At 37.8% G+C, this 21,395-nt stretch overlaps 1 protein-coding gene across 2 annotated transcripts in view; it reads left to right on the top strand.

The window, feature by feature from the left end:
- Positions 1-21,395, top strand: part of LOC124356595 (zinc finger protein 79-like) — a 161,629-nt gene that overhangs the window by 118,123 nt on the left and 22,111 nt on the right. For both annotated transcript variants that reach the window (XM_046807688.1, XM_046807689.1), the window contains exon 6: positions 621-786. In XM_046807688.1, coding sequence (XP_046663644.1) covers positions 621-786 — 166 coding nt within the window. The remainder of the gene's footprint in view (positions 1-620; positions 787-21,395) is intronic.

The raw sequence follows: 21,395 nt of genomic DNA on the forward strand, positions 1-21,395 counted from the left end.
ATTCACCCACAATTTGCGTATGGAGTAATACTTTGGGGAGGCTGTGCCGAAAACAAACTTTCGCGAGTCTTAGACGCCAAAAAAAGGTTGTCAGAATAATTGGACAGTTAAATTACAGAGTCGTGCTGGGAATCTTTTAGGGAGCTTGAATTTCTGACATTGCCCTGCCTCTACATCATATTCGACGTGCAGTGCACTTTGGTCCGTGGTGAGGACATTCACCGATATGAGACAAGAGGCAGGGACAACTATCGAGCCCAACATCACAGGCTGACGATTACGCAGCATCTGCCACAACAAGTTGGTGTCAGATTTATCAACGAGCTCCCGGAAAGTATAAAGAACTCCAACAATAAAAACCAATTAAAAACTCGTCTAAACCGCTTGTTGGTGTCTAGTGCGTTCTACTCTGTCGATGAGTTCATGATGAGCCGCTGGGATTTATGAGAGGCAAGGATCTGGGGTCAGTGAGACTGTGCTTAAGTGAATGTGTGGAAGTGTAAGTTTGGGTGCGTGTGTGAATGAATTACTATTTACAGAAATGGTTTACTGACATTTGCAATGCAATGTACAGTTGTAAAAATACAATAAAATATGATTTGATTTGATTTATGTTCCAGGAGAAACCCCACAAATGCGGGCTGTGCTCCAAGTCATTTCCCACCCCCGGTGACCTCAAGTCCCACATGTACGTCCACAACGGGTCCTGGCCCTTCAAGTGTCACATCTGCAACCGTGGCTTCAGCAAACACACCAATCTCAAGAACCACCTCTTCTTGCACACAGGTGAGACTTTAGATACTGTGGAGTTCTTCAGTTATTGATTCTGAAGGTGATCCTTTACTCCAGATCAAAGTGCGCTTTGGTTCGAAGCGGGGATGTTCACCATCATTGGACTAGAGGCAGGGACAACTTTCGAGTTCAACAACACAGAAAAATGCTTTCAGAAATTTGCCTTCTCAAGTTGGTGTCAGACAATCTCCCTGAAGGTATTAAACAACAAAATTAAAAAAATTAAAAGCTCAATTGAAAACAATTTTGGTCTCAAAGGCATTTTACTGTTGACGAGTTTATAATGAATCGCTAGGACAATTAACAGCATAAAAAATGTCACAAATCGTATTGCCGGACCTGTAAACTGTAAGAGAGACGTTTAAATGATGTCATGTATGTTTGAGTGGCCCATTGCCAGCAAGAATGGGTAGGTTAAATTTAGGACGGTTCTGATATAATGTTTATATTGTCTTTCCACAAAAATTATATTATTATGTAGCAGATTCAAAGAGTAACACTCATGTTTAGCCATTGGCAGTCTCGGGTATCTTACAACATATTTCTACTCCTTATTATCGTTCACAAAAAGAATATACAGAATTCTCATATGTTAATTTTAACTCTACTCAGAAAAAATCAACTGGAAAAGGCCCGCTCTGCGTTTATTATTTACATTTTATTTCCCAACAATTATAGGTGTTTAAATAAATTTGACTTGTAACACATCTTGCGTTTATGATTGAGTCTAATTTCCTAGTATCAGTTGTACCTATTCTAATAGACGGAAAACTGGCGTTAAAACGCTGAATAAACATCTGCTTATAACTTTAAAACAATTCTTTTCTTGCAATTTTTATAAAAAAGATACCATAAACTCTAGTTTCGCACTTAATTTCGATTTAATATCTCAAAATGTTTTAGAAAGCACAATAATTAATATTTACGCATCAATAACAACAATAACAATCAACAAAACTGCATTCAATAATTGGATGGCTCTTTCCAAAACATACTCAGGTAGATAATTAAGTTTTAGGCGAAGATTTCAAGTACAATATTTTCCGAAATATTTATCGCTTGTGATGTCTTGTATTATGCGAACAATAGAATTATATTCATTGATCTATAGCACTCCTTTAATCCAATGAAAGTCTATATTACGAAATTTTGAAAGTTATTCAAAATAATTTACTGCTGCGCCAAACCAAAAAATAATCACATTTTTTAGTTCAACAGATTAGTGAAGTGTTCCTTGTAAATATGTCCCAAAGCTGGTACGTTGTTTCAAATAGTTTTGAAAATATAGAATAAAACAATTACAATTTCTATAAAATATATATTTCAAAATCAAAAGAGAATACGCTTAAATAATTCAAATTTGCCACCATATTTGTTATTTAGGAAAAAACGAGTTAACTTCAAAATCCCAAAATACTAAGTTATGAAACTATCATTTTGTTTGCTTCACTTAACTTAAAAATGAAAATTTCGTAATTTCATTATTTTATTGATTTCTTTAAACTCTTTATGTCAGCGTAGGTACGAAAACAGTTTTGAAATTTGAACTCCACACTCATCTGCCCAAACCAATCTCTGCAATCTGTAAAGTATCAGGAGGGGACTGTACCCGTATGGGTCCGGATGGCAGATAAATCCCGGTCGGTTACATTTAGTAAATTGTTTTCTGATAATAGCAGAGCGGATGTTAGCATATAGATAGGTACGATTTGCCGCCATAATAGATGCATCAGGACTATGTAAATGTGGCAGCGGTAAATAATCTGGCTGACGACACAGCCCGGGGGGAATCACCGATTTTTACTCTTTGTTGGAACCTTTCAGAAAACAGTTTATACCCTAACCGGTAGCCGCGCTACGCATACATTAACCGATAATATACAGTACCGGCCGAGCCCACGCGCCTGCGCGGTCACCACGCTGCGCCGCACTGCTTATTTACTGGGTAATAACTGCGCCTGGGCTGCGCCGTACTCTGCGCACAACCTGTGGTTTGATTGCGCCTGCGCAGCAGCGGTCTGCCCATTCGCACTGATCTGTAACTTATACATTTGTACTTCTATCACATCCCTGATAAACCACAAGACTAAATGGTAATTCCAGCGAGATAACATTATACGGATTATTCTGACAGGTTAAGTATCCACTCGTGTCTGTCACCTTCTCACAAGAAAAGTAGATGCAGAATAACAACGCCTAAATTACATAACCACAGTACAAATTAAAACTTTAATAATTTAGTCAAAAACGTTGGAAACAAAACTCTTAGAACTATTACTATTTTTATTACAATTTTTATATACATGAAATGTTGATTTTCATCGGTCAGCGTTGTCTATTTTATTATTTGTGAACATTATTTTCCATTTTGGTTCTAGATCCCATCATAATAGTAATCAAATGTGTATTTCAAAATATATTGTGGAATTTATTTAACTTATTTCTCTAAGACAGTATTAAAACTAGTTCACTAATTATTGTGTTATCTTCACCTTTATTTCTTAAATACCTAATAGAGTAAATGTCGCAAAATTCAGGAGAAGACAAAATATGATTTGTTAGTTGTCAAATGAATATGAATAGTCTTTGATCTGTTATGTATTACTGACATCAGTTTATTAACACTAATTAAGGAAGTTCTAAGACTATAACGATTTATCTCATATATGAATGGTCATAGTTTTATTCAACTTAATATCCATGTATTATTTCAATGTTTATTTAGAAAAATAATTTTTCACTGAATTACCACAAATATGAGGCTGTATTTTTGAATATTTCTTACTGGGTAGTTTCTAAAACCGAAGTATGATGATATTCGTATTTCTAACATTTCATGTATTCATATTAAGGCAGACTCCTTTCTATAGAGCCCTGCTTAGTCACACCGAACTAGGGGAACGTGTGGGTCTAACAGTTATACAGTAATACGTTTTGGACGAGAAATCGTCCATTTGCCTTTATTTTTGGATAAGTGGACCGGTAGTTAAAAATAGTAATTTTTGGCAATAACAATGGAAAGTTTTTGCCCAAAGTTGAAAATGACCAAATGTTATTCTTAGATTTTACGTTGGAGTTGGTCTGAACGCCTGAGTTTATTATGAGTCTAAGTTGATACAAATTAAAGAATCGATGATATGTTTGGAAGTGTGGGATATACTTTTTATTCCAGAACGTTGCCTTTGCTTGATACAGAATCAACATTTTAAATTATTTTACTTCACATATTTAGGACATGAAGCATAAGTCACAAAATAACTTCTTCCAGACAGAATCCTCTGTAATTGTTCCCCTCTGATAATGGTGTACTCTAAAAATGAACAATTTACTGCCCTATTAAAAAGAGTATTAAACCCTTCCCTACCATTCATGCCGTTACAAATCACGAGCGGGGCCGGGCCCGGGTCTGGGCCTCCCGTGTAATTTCACGCGCTGTTTAATCCACCTGTAAACCCGTGAGTTATGAGACAGGGGCTGGGCCCGGGGGCTACGGTCTCCCCGGGTCCATCATTACCGAACAATTAACTGATCAGATTCAGTCCATTACCGTATGACGCGCGCCCATCGGTGGTGCCATTTGTCGATACCATCTCGCCTCTCCTGTCCACCCGGTCTTTAGCAGCCACAGCTCGCACTCTGATTACTGTTATTCCCCGGTGGACTGGAGGTGATCTCAACTAATGGTAATGCTTCACTGCTCTGTCATCCGAGCCCATTTCGGGGTTTCTGTCCAGAAACGGGTCAAGCCGGATTGTACATGTTGCACGTCTTGATCAGCCTGATTTTTTAAAAGCTCATGAAAATTCATGGAATTGGTATACATCGTATGTTTTTTCCATTTAATTCAATGATGGGTCAATTCTTTCAAAACTTGACTAAAATTCGGGAAAGTTAAACTCCACATTCGATTTTGAGTTGAGTACTTTCTAAGGTTGATCTTATCTTTATCCAGACTCATCTACATCATAGTTTTCTTAGCAAACTAGCTTAACACTAAATGTATTAGCAGTTTTTTAGCAGCTTAGAATATTAAGAGTTGTTTTTAATTTAGGTCAAAAGTAAGGAGTTATTTTCAAAAAAATATTTTCTAAATATGAAACAAAGGAAACAAACTATTCATAACACAGAGAAACTGTTTGAAGTTTTTTTTTTTGTTGACGATGGAAGGATTGTGAAGGAAACAGGATTTTTCCGGACATTTGCCATCGTTCAGTGAAAAAATCAGTAACACTACGTTTCGAGATCTGCAATCTGATCTCTTCTTCAGGTACATAACTAACCTAACACATAATTACAAACTAGGCTAAAATAAACAAATCATACCAGAGCTTTGTGTCACGCCTCAGGCAGGAACCACAAGCACCATGTTGTGTGTCAACTTCACTAACTCTAAAACGCGTGTCACCACGCTCTGGTATTTTTTGTTTACTTTAACCTAGATTTTAGTCATGCATTAGTTTAGCCATTTAGGTGAAGAAGAGATCAGATTGCATATCTCGAAACGTGGTGTTACGGATTTTTTGTTTCACTGAACGATGGCAAATGTCCTGAAAAAAAAAATCCTGTTTCCTTCACAGAGAAATTAATTGATTTTGAAAAATAGTACTGTTATCAAAACTGGAATCGTAAGGTCTTTGGTATCACGTAAAACGGCTTAAGTTGTTCACAATTCCAGTCCTCCGTTGGGCGCCTTCCGACGCAACGATGGGAATCCCGGCTACCAGCTACTATTAAATCACCGAAGAACGCAACCGCTGATGGACGTGGACAAACCAAAGTCGAACAGCTATCAGTACAAAGAGACAAGTATCATCAATTGTTGCGAAACTATCAGCAGTACAACCTAATGTGGCATTGTCCGGTACAACAATTAAACAAACAATGAGAGTCGATGAAGAGGTAAATGCATTAAAGATGAGACAGTGACCTTCGAAGAGGATGAATGAAGTAACCGGTGAGTGGTTGCAGTGATTGACGGAGGATTGACGGATCGATTGATTGACTGATTGGTCGGGTGAACTTCAAGTAATTGCCCTAATGTTGGATGACAAACCGACTCGAGTCTTTATTTAGATCTTCCTCCGACATCTCGATAGAACATCTTGTTCCACTCTGGGAATACGCTGTTATCAGGATTGCAATCTATCAAAAGTGATCAGGTTTTAAGCCGCAGATTATATGAATATAGATTAGACTAGAATGTTTCCCGTCATTTCAATAATCGCCTTTAGTACAGATCCCCGCATAATAACAACCGTGCAGGACATGTTACTTTGACGTCTCGGAGTTATACGTTCTCCAATGATTGTTATGTCCTTCAAGATTTACTTTTATCAGCACTTTACCAAGAATCCTGTAGAATTTATAAATGGGTTCGAATTACAGTTCCTGGCGTGCTAAGAAATGAGTTGTTTAATTTTCCTATACACATTGTATATGTGAAGGAAAAAGGATTTTCCGGACACTTGCCATTGTTCAGTGATACAATACAATCAGTAACTCTACGTTTGCATGTGAGTTAGTGTACAGGGAATAGACATTCAACATGGCTGTTGTGGTTCCTGATTTATGCGTGTCACAACGCTCTGGTATATTTCGTTACTTTGGCCTAGATTGTAGTCATGCATTAGTATCATTCACATGAGGAAGAGATTGCAGATACAATACAATACAATTCAATATAATATACCTTTATTGCTAGAAACAATGTTAACATTGCATGGCATGCAATACATAATGATAATTTTAATTTCATTAAAATAATAAAATGTCTTATGCTAATGATTTAATTTTAAAAATATCGTAGTTAGTTAGCAATAAAATTTGTCAAGCAGTAAAATTAATATATAATAAAAAATAACTTTGGATGTCAACGTCCTTGTGCTATCGCACATTGAAGCTAGTGAGACTGTCTATGAATTCACCAACTGTATGAAATAAATGAGACACTAAAAAGTGTCGCAATGCACTTTTGAACCAATTTAGTCATTTATTAATTTTATTTCTTCAGGGAGCCCATTTAGAAACTTTATGCCGACTTGAGAAGGAAGTTGCTATCTTCTCAATCTATGCTGAACAGGTCTGAGAGTTTGACGATACCTTGTATCGTAGTTATGAATGTCCCGACCTCGAACCATTTGACTCTTAAACCGACAATATACAGTAGTTTCCAGTATATACAAACATGGTAATTTTAGTATTTTGAGCTCCCTAAATAAATTCCTACACGACTCTCTAAACTTTAATTTAGCAATAATTCTGATAGCTCTCTTCTGCAAGACAAACAGTCTGTGGAAGTCGCTATTTGAACAGCCACACAACAATATAAATGTGGGTGGACCAAACCGTAATATGCAGTCTTCATTATTTGATCTGAACAGTATTCGGCAAGACCTCTCAATAGATAGATATTACTCGCACAAACAGACCTAGAAACGTAGTGTTACTGTTTTGTATCACTGAACGTTGGCAAATGTCCGGAAAATCCTTCACAATCAATCCTTCCATCGCGAAAAAAAATAAAACAAAAGTTTTTATATTTTACTACAATGACCTGATTGAATTTAACTAGGCAATGGAAATATTGTGATGAAGCACATTCGTGCTTGTTTATACACGCAGCACGTGCTGGCGAGGTGAAGATTTCTCCCCGTTAGTCCAAGAGCACAGAATCGCCAGTGAAGGGCGTGCGACGCATACAAGAGTACGCACAATTTCATGCCGAAAACATCGCCTTCACTTCACACGAGAGCGTAAAACTGATCCATCAAGAGGTGTCTGGGCGCACAATGGTGAGCGATTGTGCGCGCACAGCGCTCTGAGATGCGCGCGGAATGGATTACTGGCCCGCGACATCCAGTAATTACCAGAGTCAACAGAGTGGACTGCGATGAGACGAGAATGTGGAGCAACCACCTTGAGAACAGCCGGTTACTCTCGTCAACGGCGCAATCGAGCATTGTACAAGGACGCAATTGTGGTTTACGCTCTGCAGGGTTAATTTAATTTTTGCACCATCACATCCAGTAGTTCTACTATGGAAGCGACTATTGAAATGTGAATGGCTTCTCCTTGTTGATAAATTTGGTAATACATCAACAAGTTACTCTGAGCACCGATCTGGTCTAATTTTACTGAAGAAAATGTAAAAGAACTGGGGAAATCTGGGAGTAATAGTTTCTGGAAAAAATAATGAAGATAATGAAACAGAAGTTTTTAATAAAAGAAAGAACTTTAACCCCCTTCCCAGTCAGCTTCATCCTAAATTAATTGTTTTTAGTGTTCCCAAGAGCTTAGACGAATTAATTTTTTTCATTTTTAAAAATTACATGGCAAAAACTTTAACTAGCCTCCCCACTCAGCTGCATCCTAAATTGATCTTTTTAGTATTCCCAAGAGTTTAGACAATTTAAAAAAATTTCTTTTTCGGTGTTCCTAAGAGTTTAGACAAATTAATTTTTTAATATTAATATTAATATTGAAAAACCTGTAAATCCCCTTCCCACTCAGCTGCCTCCTAAATTGATCTTTTCAGGTGTTAACAAGAGTTTAGACTATTTTTTAAATGTTTTAATATTAAATGCCAAAACCTTTAACTCTCCTCCCCACACAGCTTCACCCTAATTTGATATTTTTAGCATTTCAGAGAGTTTAGACAATTTGTAAACATTTTTCAATATTAAATGGCAAAACCTTTAACTCCCCACCCACTCAGCTTCCTCCTGTATTAATCTTCTTCGGTGTTCCCAAGAGTTTAGACAAATACATTTTGCAGGCGTGTATGTATGTAATGTAGGTATAATATAATTATACAATTCTAAAATCAATAGTTTAATATTTTAGTAAAGTATTTTTAATATCGCAAATTTTAATTGGAAAATTTATCCAATGACAGACACGACCTGAAAATTAATTTTGTTGAAGTTTCCATTGGTTTTTCCTGGAAAACAAATTACAAAAAGTGTTATTTCTTGAATCGTATAATTGATTGAAGTTGCAAGTTGAAAGTGATTCAGAATATCTATTTTTACCAATAAAATAGATATCCCATACACACAAAGACACTTTATAAGGTATTCCTGTCATCTTAAGGGAAGAGATGACAATCCACCGATAAAGAGTACAACTTAAGGCTTCCGCAACTAGGCGCCAATAACAGCAGCCTATAAAATGTGACGATTTACTAACTGTCCGATGAGCTGGCTAGCTTCGAGGTATAAATATCGAGGGTCAAAGGGCGAGGGGAGGGCGGCAGTATTTCATGACAACATCTCTATTAGACGAGGATACGTGCGTCTGGCTCAGCTCGCTTTGAGGATCTGTATTTATGGGGTTTACACAGCGCTCTGTGGAGCTGTATTTATGTGGTCTACACAGCGCGCTGTGTAGCTGTGGCCGATCCTCCGACACCTGCGCGTCGCTCGCTTCGCTCTATAATACACACCAACAGGCGCGGTACTTGGCGCAATTCTGCGCTAAATCTCCATAACTGGATGCAAATAAAGAGGTCTGAACAGTTTGCACCTTTTTTCCCACGATCGATCTCGCCCCTTGTTAAGTGGTTGTTTTTACCCGCACCAAGAAGATTAGAGTTGATCTAAAAATGAATTATGTCGATCGTTAAACGAGTTGGCACCTCGTTTACAATCCTAACGAGTGAGTGAATTAAAGTGCTTAAACGGTTCACTCGACTATTTTTATTTGGGGTATATAACCCGGCTTACGAAAATTTACCTGTTTCCGATTTCAAGTTCAAGTTCAAGTTCAAAACTCTTTATTCAAGTCAACATTTTTAGTACATAAATTTCACAGATCCCAATGCGCCTCACAGGGCGCGTGCGGGAAAAGTTGTTGACAGTTAACATGCTAAAAGTTTTGAAACATTTTGCAGTCGTCCATTTTTATCTTCCACCACCATTAACTTTTAATCCAATAGAAAAAAGAGATTTGTTTCAAACATTTTACTATGGTCAAATAAAAGGGGAAAATGAAAATCCAAATTTTTTTACTAAAGTAAAAACACTGTCGTATGGTTTATAAAGACTTTATTAGGTAAAATGAATGTAGAAAAAAAATTTAGTCAACTGTAAAAAAGGGCTCTTAAATATATTAGTTAAAAAATTGATTTAAATAAGTAAACTTTTGTGGGTAAAGTTAAACCTTTATTTTGTACACGGAGATGAAATGTATAGCTCTCAATAACTTGCTTAGATTGTCTGATGTAATGATTGACATACTGATTTTAAATATATGTAATATGAAACAAACTTTAAAATATTTTACCTAGTACCTAACTTTGTGATCCTTTAGAATACACGATACATAATCGTACTCTAACAGTAAGTAGTATTAAACATGCCTCGTACTAAATTATCTTTCACAGAATTATAACTCACATAACGAGTTTAATATTTATGTTTTCTTATGTCAGTTGGCATGCCACCAGTCAACAATTAGTTACAATATTGAAATAACAATTTATTACAATACATTATTAATTACTTTGCTTCCAAGTAACGTTATGCAATATAGTATAAGAAACGGAGTCCTGTTTATATAACGCTATATGGTGTAAAACTTGAAATTGTACTCTTCTAAAGAGAAAAATACGAGTACTTAACAGATTTTTAACAACGACTCACACTGTCATACAAGTATATTATATAAAGCGTTAAAGACTGAGCGTTAACGAAGCCTGTCACTCAAAGGGCTGGCAAAATTTATTTTTTGTCTGTTTGCTTATCAACAAGATAACTCGTGAATGCGCTGAGCTATGGACTTGAAACTGGCACGAAACTCCAGTCCTAAATGTCGATTCTTACGATGGTGCATGTCTGATAGCAGGAATTTGGCTGAGCGTTACGGAAGCCTATCACTTAGGGGAATGTACCGAAAATAAATTGAGCCGCATATTTGAAATTCTGCATGTTACTTCATTTCTGAATACGCAAAATTGAACTCGATTAGTTATTGTATCCTTAGTGAAACCTGTTTAGCGGCAAATATTCCTAACTTTGTACTTTAGCAACTAATCATTTAAACGTCCAACGCCAAATCATAACTGAATCTGTATTACGTTCAAAATTTTGACAAATTTACTCTTGCCACGCGTTTCAACCAGGATCTGGAGTTGTACATAATAGTCATAATTGTCTGAATCATGTCTAACCTGACACTTGGTGATAAAATGCTACTCCTCAAAAGCTGTTGATGTAGGTTCTTCATATGATGAAAGTCTTATTGGATTCATCTGGGCTGCAAATTGCACCATAAACGCGACAATTGAAGGCGATGGATGAGTCATACGGCCTTGTTACATATTCTGCGACCATCATGCGCATTGTTTTTATACCGGGGCTTTACATAAGCTTGTAATTATCGAGTGAGGAAACGGCCGGCGCTCGTGCGCGTGCAAGTGACTCTGTAACGAGTGTGGCATTGAAACGATTGCTCGGTCTATAGACATATATAAGTGAGGAAGTTCTGTTGGTACATGGAATTTATTGGATATTAGATATTGAATGTTTGTATTTTTGCTATAGTCATGATATTACTGCCAAAACCATCCATGACATCAGTGCAAAGCTTCTGCACAGCGTGTGTACTTACAACGTTGCCAAACAGAAGTGCTGGAAAATAATCAAACATTAAACTATTCATATTGTCCGGAACAGTGAGTGTTCATCTAGTCAGCGCGAGAATGAAAACGATACTGCTAAAAATAATCAAATATTGGCTATTAATACTGTCTGAACAGTGAGTGTTCATCTAGTCAGTACAAGAATGAAAACGATACTGCTGGAAATAATGATCAAATATTTGACTATTAATACTGTCAGAAACAGTGAGTGTTCATCTAGTCAGTACAAGAATGAAAACGATACTGCTAGAAATAATCAAATATTTGACTATTAATACTGTCAGAAACAGTGAGTGTTCATCTAGTCAGTACAAGAATGAAAACGATACTGCTAGAAATAATCAAATATTTGACTATTAATACTGTCAGAAACAGTGAGTGTGCATCTAGTCAGTACAAGAATGAAAACGATACTGCTGGAAATAATCAAATATTTCAACTATTCATATTGTCCGGAACGGTAAATGTTCATCTAGTCAGCGCAAAAATAAAAACGAAACTGCTGGAGATAATCAAATATACGACTATTCATATTGTCCGGAACAGTGAGGAGGGTTCATCTAGTCAGCGCGAGAAAGACAGTTGCCAGACGTCATGAACATCACTAAATTCTGATCTTAAGGATTGATTTTCTGCAGAGCTTCAATGGGATGACTGAATGCACTTCACCTGACTGTCGGCAGCGATCTGTCGGTGTAACTTGTCCACAATTACGTACACATGTACACACAACCGTGGCTGAGCTTGCCAAGATCCCGACCTTGAATCGCTCGATTGATCAGCTCTGGTAACACGCGCCATGTCATTGCGCCGCGGTACTGCACCTTGGGGAAATTGGATTGCGCAAGTCCACTAACACTCATGCCAGTTTTTGTGTGTTTACCAGAGAACTGATCAGCAGGATGCAGCATTATAACATTCATCCTTGACTATTAGAATATCCAGAGCATTCTACTTGATTTGTAATTCTAACTATTGCTTTAGTAAACTGTTTCATAATAAATGTTCATTCACTTGCATATTTTAAAACATTAAAATTCTAATTTTAATTAAACCCTTAACTTGATACCGCAAAGGTATTGTCAAACTGTAAAACTCGTTATATAAAATTGAAATGATGACGAAATGTACTTTGGAAGGCATTGGGTTCTATCTAAGTCGTCTGGCGAGTTTTGATAACGTTCCTGCACTTTAACTTTACTAATAAGAGCTGAATGTGAATGTGCTTTCCGTTCAGAAGAGTATTGCGATTTTCAAATTAATTTGCTTGAAGTTTATTTTTGACGATGGAGTGATTGTGAAGGAAGCAGGATTTTTCCGGACATTTGCCATCGTTCAGTGAAACAAAATATCAGTTACACTACGTTTCGAGATCTACAATCTGATCTCTTCTTCAGGTAAATGACTAACCTGACACATAATTAAAAACTAGGTTAAAATAAACAAATCATACCAGAGCGTTGTGACACCGTCATAAGTCAGGAACCACAACCACCATGTTGTGTGTCAACTTCACTGACTCTAAAACTTAATAAAAACACAACACTAAAAGTATTAAAACTGAACTACAGAATACAGGTCACAATACGCGTGCATCCGTCTACCAACCACCTACGACGGAGTACTCAGCGTGTCACAACGCTCTGGTATGATTTGTTTATTTTAACCTAGTTTGTAGATTATGTGTCAGGTTAGTTATTTACCTGAAGAAGAGATCAGAATGCAGATCTCGAAACGTAGTGTTACTGATTTTTCATTTCACCTGAACGATGGTTAATGTCCGGGTAAATCCTGTTTCCTTCAAATTAATGCTAGTAACGTTGCCCTACTCCGGATTCTTTCAAAACCACTGTTCAGTATTGCTTCTTGAAAGGGCGTCACTGAAGTCCTACTAATAGTAGCCCGTTCCTGACGTCCCGCAGCACTCGAGGCCTGTAGATAGTATCGCTCCTGATGGTCGTGGGGTGAAAGTACGTTATATCCTGGTGCAGAGGTATTGTACCGGTATCGTGGCGTGTGCCGGGCCGACAGGTGCCTGCTGCTCGCAGGTGTCTCCCCTCACCTGTTGACTCTGACACGCGTGCCCTGCCCCGTCCTGCCACCACCGCCATCTGCCGGCTCGCGGATTGTACAACATCCCTCTTGATGTCTCGCAACTGATATTCTGGATCGTTAACCGGCAGAACCGCCTCGGTGGGACGCACCTGCAGAGGCCGCCTCTTCGGGATTTCGTTTCACCTCAAGAGACACTACAGTTCAATACAATGAGATTTACTTTTGTCCTCAAATTGATAAAGAGCAGTACTGATATCCTCGTGCTAAGCTCAATTCTAAACGAACCCCGATACCGATTCGATAGACCCGAGACCGAGGTCGTGACAGGTCAAGCTCAGATGAGCAGGCACCTCCCTCACACCCACGAAACGTTACATAAATCCATCACTCCGCGACCTTCGCCGCCGACCTCGCTCCGTCTCCTCAAATTAATCGCACTTTTTCACCCAGCATTTACAGAGAAATTGGGATCACCGGAACTGGTTTGAACGGCTTTCTCTGCCGAAGCACCTGCCGCGCATACCGGCCTCTCCTGGGTGAAATACTCTTCGTTAAGGAATCCTGCTTTTATTTTGTCAGCATTTTCCACGGTGGTTCCAATTCTCATGGTGCGGTTGTAAAGTGTGCAATAAAAATTCTCAGCGATAAACAGCTGTTACATGAACGTCTTGTAGGTTGAGTACAGATTTTCTAATGACGCATGAACCTCTTGTAAGTTGAGTGCAGATTTTCCAATGACGCATGAACCTCTTGTAGGTTGAGTACATATTTTCTAATGATGCATGAACCTCTTGTAGGTTGAGTACAGATTTTCTAATGACGAATGAACCTCTTGTAGGTTGAGTACAGATTTTCTAATGATGCATGAACCTTCTGTAAGTTGAGTACAGATTTTCTAATGACGCATGAACCTCTTGTATGTTGAGTACAGATTTTCTAATGACGCATGAACCTCTTGCAGGTTGAGTACAGATTTTCTAATGGCGCATTAACCTCTTGTAGATTGAGTACATATTTTAATGACGTATGAACCTCTTGTAGGTTGAGTACAGATTTTCTAATGACGCGTGCATACATTTGTGTTTGATAACAGTGACTCGTACAGTGTTGTCATCTAGATTTGATGGCATTTCAGATATTATATACGGATGAGTCGTTATAGTTATAATTTGTACAAAAGTCATTTTCACCATTGTCTTCACATAATGGATTAAGTGCCATAGTATTATTATGATTTTATTAAATATGGATCAAATTAAATTCTGTGAAAGAAGATTGTAAAAATAGTTATATAAAATCGAATTTTTCGGATTAGATGGAATAGAATATTTGCAAGAACATTTGCGTACTTGCCTATTTTACAGTTATACATATTTTCATAAGCGATTTGTTTGGGTATTGAACAGGGAGTTTTAATAGTACTTTTACTTGGATTTGGTTTCCTTAGTAATTCAATGTACGATTATGAGATAAAAAAATAACTGCGTAGGCATAACGTATCAGAGTTTAGGTATTTATTAAAATAATTTATAGAAGTAAAAAGTGTTACAGCGGTAAAAAAATACATCGGTACAACGATGTAATTAATTAAACTTACATAGGCGTACTCCATTGTATACTATTGAATAATAATTTTTTTGTTGACAAAATACTTTGTCTATTTGTAAACAAAGTTAACTCCCTCTCAAGGACCCCTAATTATAAATGTGGAAATTTTCATATTCCATATATAATATTTTCCAATTTAGGAGTTGCCATAATTGAGTTATATATAGATCTGGGCATTTAAACACTCCAAAAACCTTTTTTGGATGATTTATCTCCTCACTTCCCAAAGGAGTTGTTTTACTGAATATGATGTAGCATTGTTCTTGAGTTGATCCAAAATTTGTAACCAAATTGTAGCAATAAACCACTATCTCATGACCGCATATGTAAATAAAAGCCATAACTCTATATTTTAGAACAATGAAAAGTTTTATTAAATGTGCTAAAAATACTTACATCTGCATTTCAGATTATATAGTTGACAAAATCAAATTATGATTTTTTACTAGTTTGTTTTATCCATTGTTAAGACTTCTAAGTATCTGTTCAATGTTGATTGTTTTTCCTAGAGTCCAAAATATTGTTTTATTTTATTATTGTTAATGTAACTAATAGGTAACAATAGTTCATTCGGAAATATCTGGTTTTAATATATTATTGGCCACCTTAGCGTAATCATTGGTTTTATAAGCATTGCTATGCCTGATTTTTTGGTAATTAGAAGGGATAAATAAATGTCTAGCAAGTTAACTAAGTCTAAGAAATGGACTTATGTCTGCACAATACAAAAAAGGTACCTATTGGTGGTTGCATTAAATTAACAATATTTGCTTGGAACCCAAAATTCTAAACATGAACCAAGTACTAACTTTACTTAATACTAGCGTCAGTCTCCGTTGAGATTTTATTACAAAGACAGCAATAGTACTTGGCGTCCAAATACTAACTATAACAGAATGTTTTATATTTTGAACACTTCACTTTTTAAGTTTGCCTATTAGTGAAGAAAAGACAGCGAATTTTGTGCACTTTGCAGTCGATTTGGATTGTCACTAACATTTGGTCACCCACCTGAGTGATCATAAAAAATAGAAAAATCCAACACAAAAATTCTAATTTGTGCAAAATACGATACACTTTATCCAGGCAAATGTTACAACTATTGAGTGTGCCACAGCATCTTTCTTGAACAGATTCTCTTGATCCTCCAGACTCACACATTTAGCTGCGTTTCATCCCTTAAAAAAGTGATGATATTGTTGATTTCACAGCCTTCTCCGGTCGCAGGTGCACAAAGAAAGATGAACCATCATCCGTCATCGGCCGGGATAGTCTACTGTATCTGGAAGCAAGATTGATTGATCCAGTATTGTAAGCAGTAATGAGAATCTTTGTTCTGCACGATTCGTTCCACAGTAGCAAACCCTTTGTGTGCTATGGGTCTGGCGAGATGAGGTGGTGCGCCCAGGGCGGGAAAAGGACCGGCACCAATACCGACCCCTGAGGTATACCGCTACGACTCCTTTGTCGACGGATAATCGATACCGCATAGGTGAAAGTGATATACTGAATTAATTAATAACCATAACCACTACCAAAATCTACTTATTTATAAAAATATTATCTTATTAGTAGTAAAATAAGAGTTTACTGTACACTAAATAAAATAGGCTACTAATCGCTGGTATAAAATCACAATAATAATAATCTTGATTGCAAAAAACAATCGACTCAATGAATTGCAAACATCACATAATTTTTTCTGAAAATATATAAAAATAACACTAAATAAAAATACATTTTATATACTGTATATATACCATATTACTAATCGCTACTAAAACATCACAATAATAATCTTGATTGCAATAAACAATCGACTCATTGAATTGCAAACATCAAATAATTTTTGTCCGAAAATTTATAAAGATAACACTAAATAAAATGTATATTACTAATCGCTAGTACAGTATAACAATAATAATAATAATCTTGATTGCAAAAACCAATCAATTCCTTTCATTGCAGAAATCAAATAAGTTTTGTCATGAAATATATAAAACTAATGTTGAAGATAACAAAGTGTCTTCAAAGTCAAAATTTCGGCTTATCTTTTCTTCGATTAATCTTCACATCAGAACCAAATTTTGTGCAAGTAATTTCCCTAGCGGGTTGCCGCAAACTCAACAACCAAATGGTACGGTTGGTACACCAACAATATTCTTCCCAAGTTTTAACAGTGATTGATGGATAACTTCATAATATCATGTAACAAACAATTTTATGGTGCAAACTATAAATCCAATTCTTGTGCTGTAAGGAATCTTAAACTTATATCCTTTCATCATATAATTTATGAAACCAAATTTTAAAAATATGTCCTGGAGAATACGGAAACTTTCGTGGATGATATCTATGTCTTTATAATAAGGATAATGCATGTTTGCATCATTTCTTTGTGATTTTTAAGGTTAATTAGTGTATACAACTTTTCAACACTAATAACCATTCATATATAAAACAGTTTTCATTAAATTCTATCCATAGATAAATATCAATAGTCCAATTGAAATGAATAACCCCAGAACGATTGGGAACGGCGAAGAAGTCGACGATTGACTCTATAACTTCTTAGTCCCAAGAGATATGTACAAGAGTCCCTAGTTATCTGTATTTAATCCAGTTTTGATCGATCACAGTTATACTGATGATTGAAACAGCGAATAGTTTACTGTGGTGTGTACGTCTTTACAGTTTTCTGTGGTGTGATCCTTGTGCTCCACGAAGAGTGAGTGGTGGGTAAGAGGCAAATCGACGAGTGGAGCGCCATGTCGTCTAGACTCAGGACACTGCCCATTACTTGTAATACGGGGCCGATAAGAGCCCCGCGTGTCCGTTTTGACGGACCCTACCTGATTGACAGGGTTGCCAATTATTCCTACTAACAAGCTGATTTTCCCTGCTGATCCCACACAATGCACTTTGTTTTCTAATTGATACTTTTAACTTATTAAACACAATCATAAATCCGTGAAGTGGTCATTTTCGGTGTAAATTCAGAACTTGGCCCGTCAAGCATTTGTCTAAGCTGAATATATAATATTATTTTTACCCGGCAGTTTAGAATTGTGTTGGTTTCTGTGACATGTTCTATGATCTGCCTAGTACAAATCACGCTAGTAACATTCCCTTGTTAACATACTGTTATGAATACTACAGCTATCCAAAGTTACAATTATGCTTTCTAGTAATTGTTCGCAAAACGATTCGATGTTTGCCAAGATTCTGGCATACCTCCGGCCAATCCGAGGCCGAGAAGCTCCAGAGACCCCCCAACAGGGAAGAGGACTCAGAGAAAAGTCGTTTCTGCTCTCTCACCCGTTCATGGGTAAGATCGATAAAGTGCAACAAGCGGAAACGAGATGGAGATAGTCGGGCAAGGCAAGGTAGCAGAAGACAGATAGAGGCAGCATACTTGTCTTATTACTTTAGCGAACACAGAGGTACAAGAGTAATAATATATACGATGGAACTGTGGGGGGAGGGGGGGAGTGAGGGGAGAGGGCGGGGGTGCGAGCAGGACAGAACACGAACCTTCCAAGAGACTGTGTTTTATGTTAATGAAGCCGGACCAATTACAAGTTAATTTCTCCCAGGGAACATTACGTATTCTGGGCCCGATCATCCACTGAATTATACGCGTTTCCATCTATTTTATTATATCGGCCTTCTGGACAGGGACAAGTCGCTACCGTCCGGTTCATTTATAACCGAATGTTCTCTTCGGCGTCGACGGCGATGTTCTTCACCCGCGGCGAGCGCCTTCGTGTTGTTCGGCTCCCGATGGCGTGATGTCGGAGACTTCGTGTCGGCCTTCCAGCGCGCTCAAGGTCGGGGCAGTTCATTCAGGAGTCTCCTCCATGCTTGCTGCTCTACGAGAAGAAAAGAGTGGGGATATTCCTCATTGTCAAATGTCACTATTGCATTGTACGTCATAGCTTGTTTAGAAGACAATTTTTATGCTAAACTAATTCGTTATCGTTTTATTATTGATCTGCATTTTCATTGTATTTTGGTTCGGAGGAACGGATAACTTTTCATGGAACAAATGGAATGATTCCCATTATCTGCTTTATACTTTTGAAAGTTGATTTAACCTTGACTGATTTTTGACAAAATGCACTTATCAATCAGTTTTCGTGATGTATTGATGGCAACGACATGAAAGAAACACGCCGCGCCGGTAGTAGAAGCAGCTGAATCTGAATGAGCACATGGATTGGTTGTATTAAATGTGGTGATGATTAAGAATACGCACCGGCAAAGTTGAAAGAGGGAAAGATGATCACAAGGCTGAAGTGTGTTGAAGGCAGGATGATTAAGGTAAACGTAAATAAGCAACCTCTTGTGAGTTTAAACGTTGTGTTGCTGAAAGCAGTGGACAAAAGTGGAGGCACGCTCAGACAAGCGACCCCAGAAGAAGATAAAGGTGAAGGAGTCTGAATGTGACGAAGGCGGTGGAGGTGAAGGTATGTGCAGAGAAACAACCTTGAGAGGAACTAAAGTGGAGGAGCAGAGCGTCTGGATGTGTTGAAGGCGGTGATGGTGAAGAATGCACGGCACCGGCGGACAATACCCAGTAGCCGTGGTCTATGCAGATGTCCACAGGGAGCTGACGCGTCTTCTTTGTCTCAGGCCCATACACCGGTCAAATCACCGGTGTCGGCAGTGAATCAAGGGCGGCACACAAAGGATAACTTTTCAATTATTGGCGGCCCATCGTATATCACCCGTTCCGCATTTAAATAAAGTCAACCGACCTCCGACATTACTCCGACTGACGTCCTATTAATTGAACCGCTGTTGTCAACGTCGCTCATATCTCTGGGTTCTGCACCTGTTGTTGACTCCTCTTCGGGTGTGATCGTCTCTTGTGGCATTGGGTGGTAATTTGTACCTAGTCCACTCATTCCTTTCTTCCTGAAGTCATCATGCCAAGACAATTGTCGTTGCAATGATCGGAACCCATTAACGACAAATCCGACATTACTCCGACTGACGTCTTATTAATTGAACCGCTGTTGTCAACGTCGCTCATATCTTTGGGTTCTGCACCTGTTGTCAACTCCTCTCCAGGATTGATCGTCTCTTCTGCATTGGGCAGCAATTTTTACCTAGTCCACTCACTCGGTTGTACCTGAAGTCATCATGCCAAGACAATTGTCGCTGCAATGATCGGAACCCATTAACGACAGTACGGCTGGCAGCAGGATCGAGCCTCACTCGCCGCAACAGGTTCGGTTCCTTACGGTATACCGGTATTTGCATCAGCGGGATTGATTTTGCCAACAAGTGCGGACAAATTGCAATGCTCGGGTAATTCCGGCAATCTGCGCGGTGTGTTATCAGCGACATTTAGCCAGCGATACATAGACGGCATGGACATCATTTACGGGGCAATTTGAGCGGGAGGTGGGGTGGTCGGCCCAAGGACGACTACCGACTGCCCGGTAATTGACGACGTTCATCTTAAGCGGAAATTGACGCATAATTGTTGTACGGTACAATATTTGAAGGAGGCGAGGCGCGTAGAGGCGCCTCCGTCTGCTCCTAGATTGCTTCTGGTAGCCGTGATTTCATTTTGACGAGATTGGAGCAGGATTAGTCAATCGGTGGCCGAGGCTCCGCTTGATGGGAATCTGGAATCAGCACTTATCTGACTACGTTAGGGTGTTCCGCTCAAGAGGCAACTGTGCGTGGAGCGCACAGGAAATCGTTGAGGAAGAAACAACTTAGGATGTAAAATAATTATTTCACAATGTAAATTAAAATGTTTAGTTTGGTAACATTTCTATGCTTGACAAAGTAAATAAACTAACAATTAAAGTATATAAAAAAATACAATTTACGTCAAATTCGTTGTTTGTAGTCTGTTTTTGATGATGGAAGGATTCTGAAGGAGATCTTTCCGGACATTTGCCATCGTTCAGTAATACAAAAAATGAGTAACACTACGTTTCGAAATCTCCAATCTGATCTCTTTTTCAGGTAAATAACTAACCTAACACATAATTACAAACTAGGTTAAAATAAACAAATCATACCAGAGAGTTGTGACACGCGTAAGTCAGGAATCCACAACCACCCATGCTGTGTGTCAACTTCACTAACTCTAAAACATGCACTTAATAAAAAAAATTAAAAAAACAACAGTCATAGGTGGTTGGTCGGCGAATGCAGACCTATTTTGACCTGTATTCTGTAGTTCAGTTTTAATAATTATTATTAAAACTGAACTACAGTGTTGTGTTTAGTTAATAAATCCTATTTCCTTTACGTGAAATTATAATAAATTACGAAT

This window comes from Homalodisca vitripennis, chromosome 3 (genome assembly GCF_021130785.1).
Source record: "Homalodisca vitripennis isolate AUS2020 chromosome 3, UT_GWSS_2.1, whole genome shotgun sequence".
In the NCBI taxonomy this organism is placed as follows: Eukaryota; Metazoa; Arthropoda; class Insecta; order Hemiptera; family Cicadellidae; genus Homalodisca; species Homalodisca vitripennis.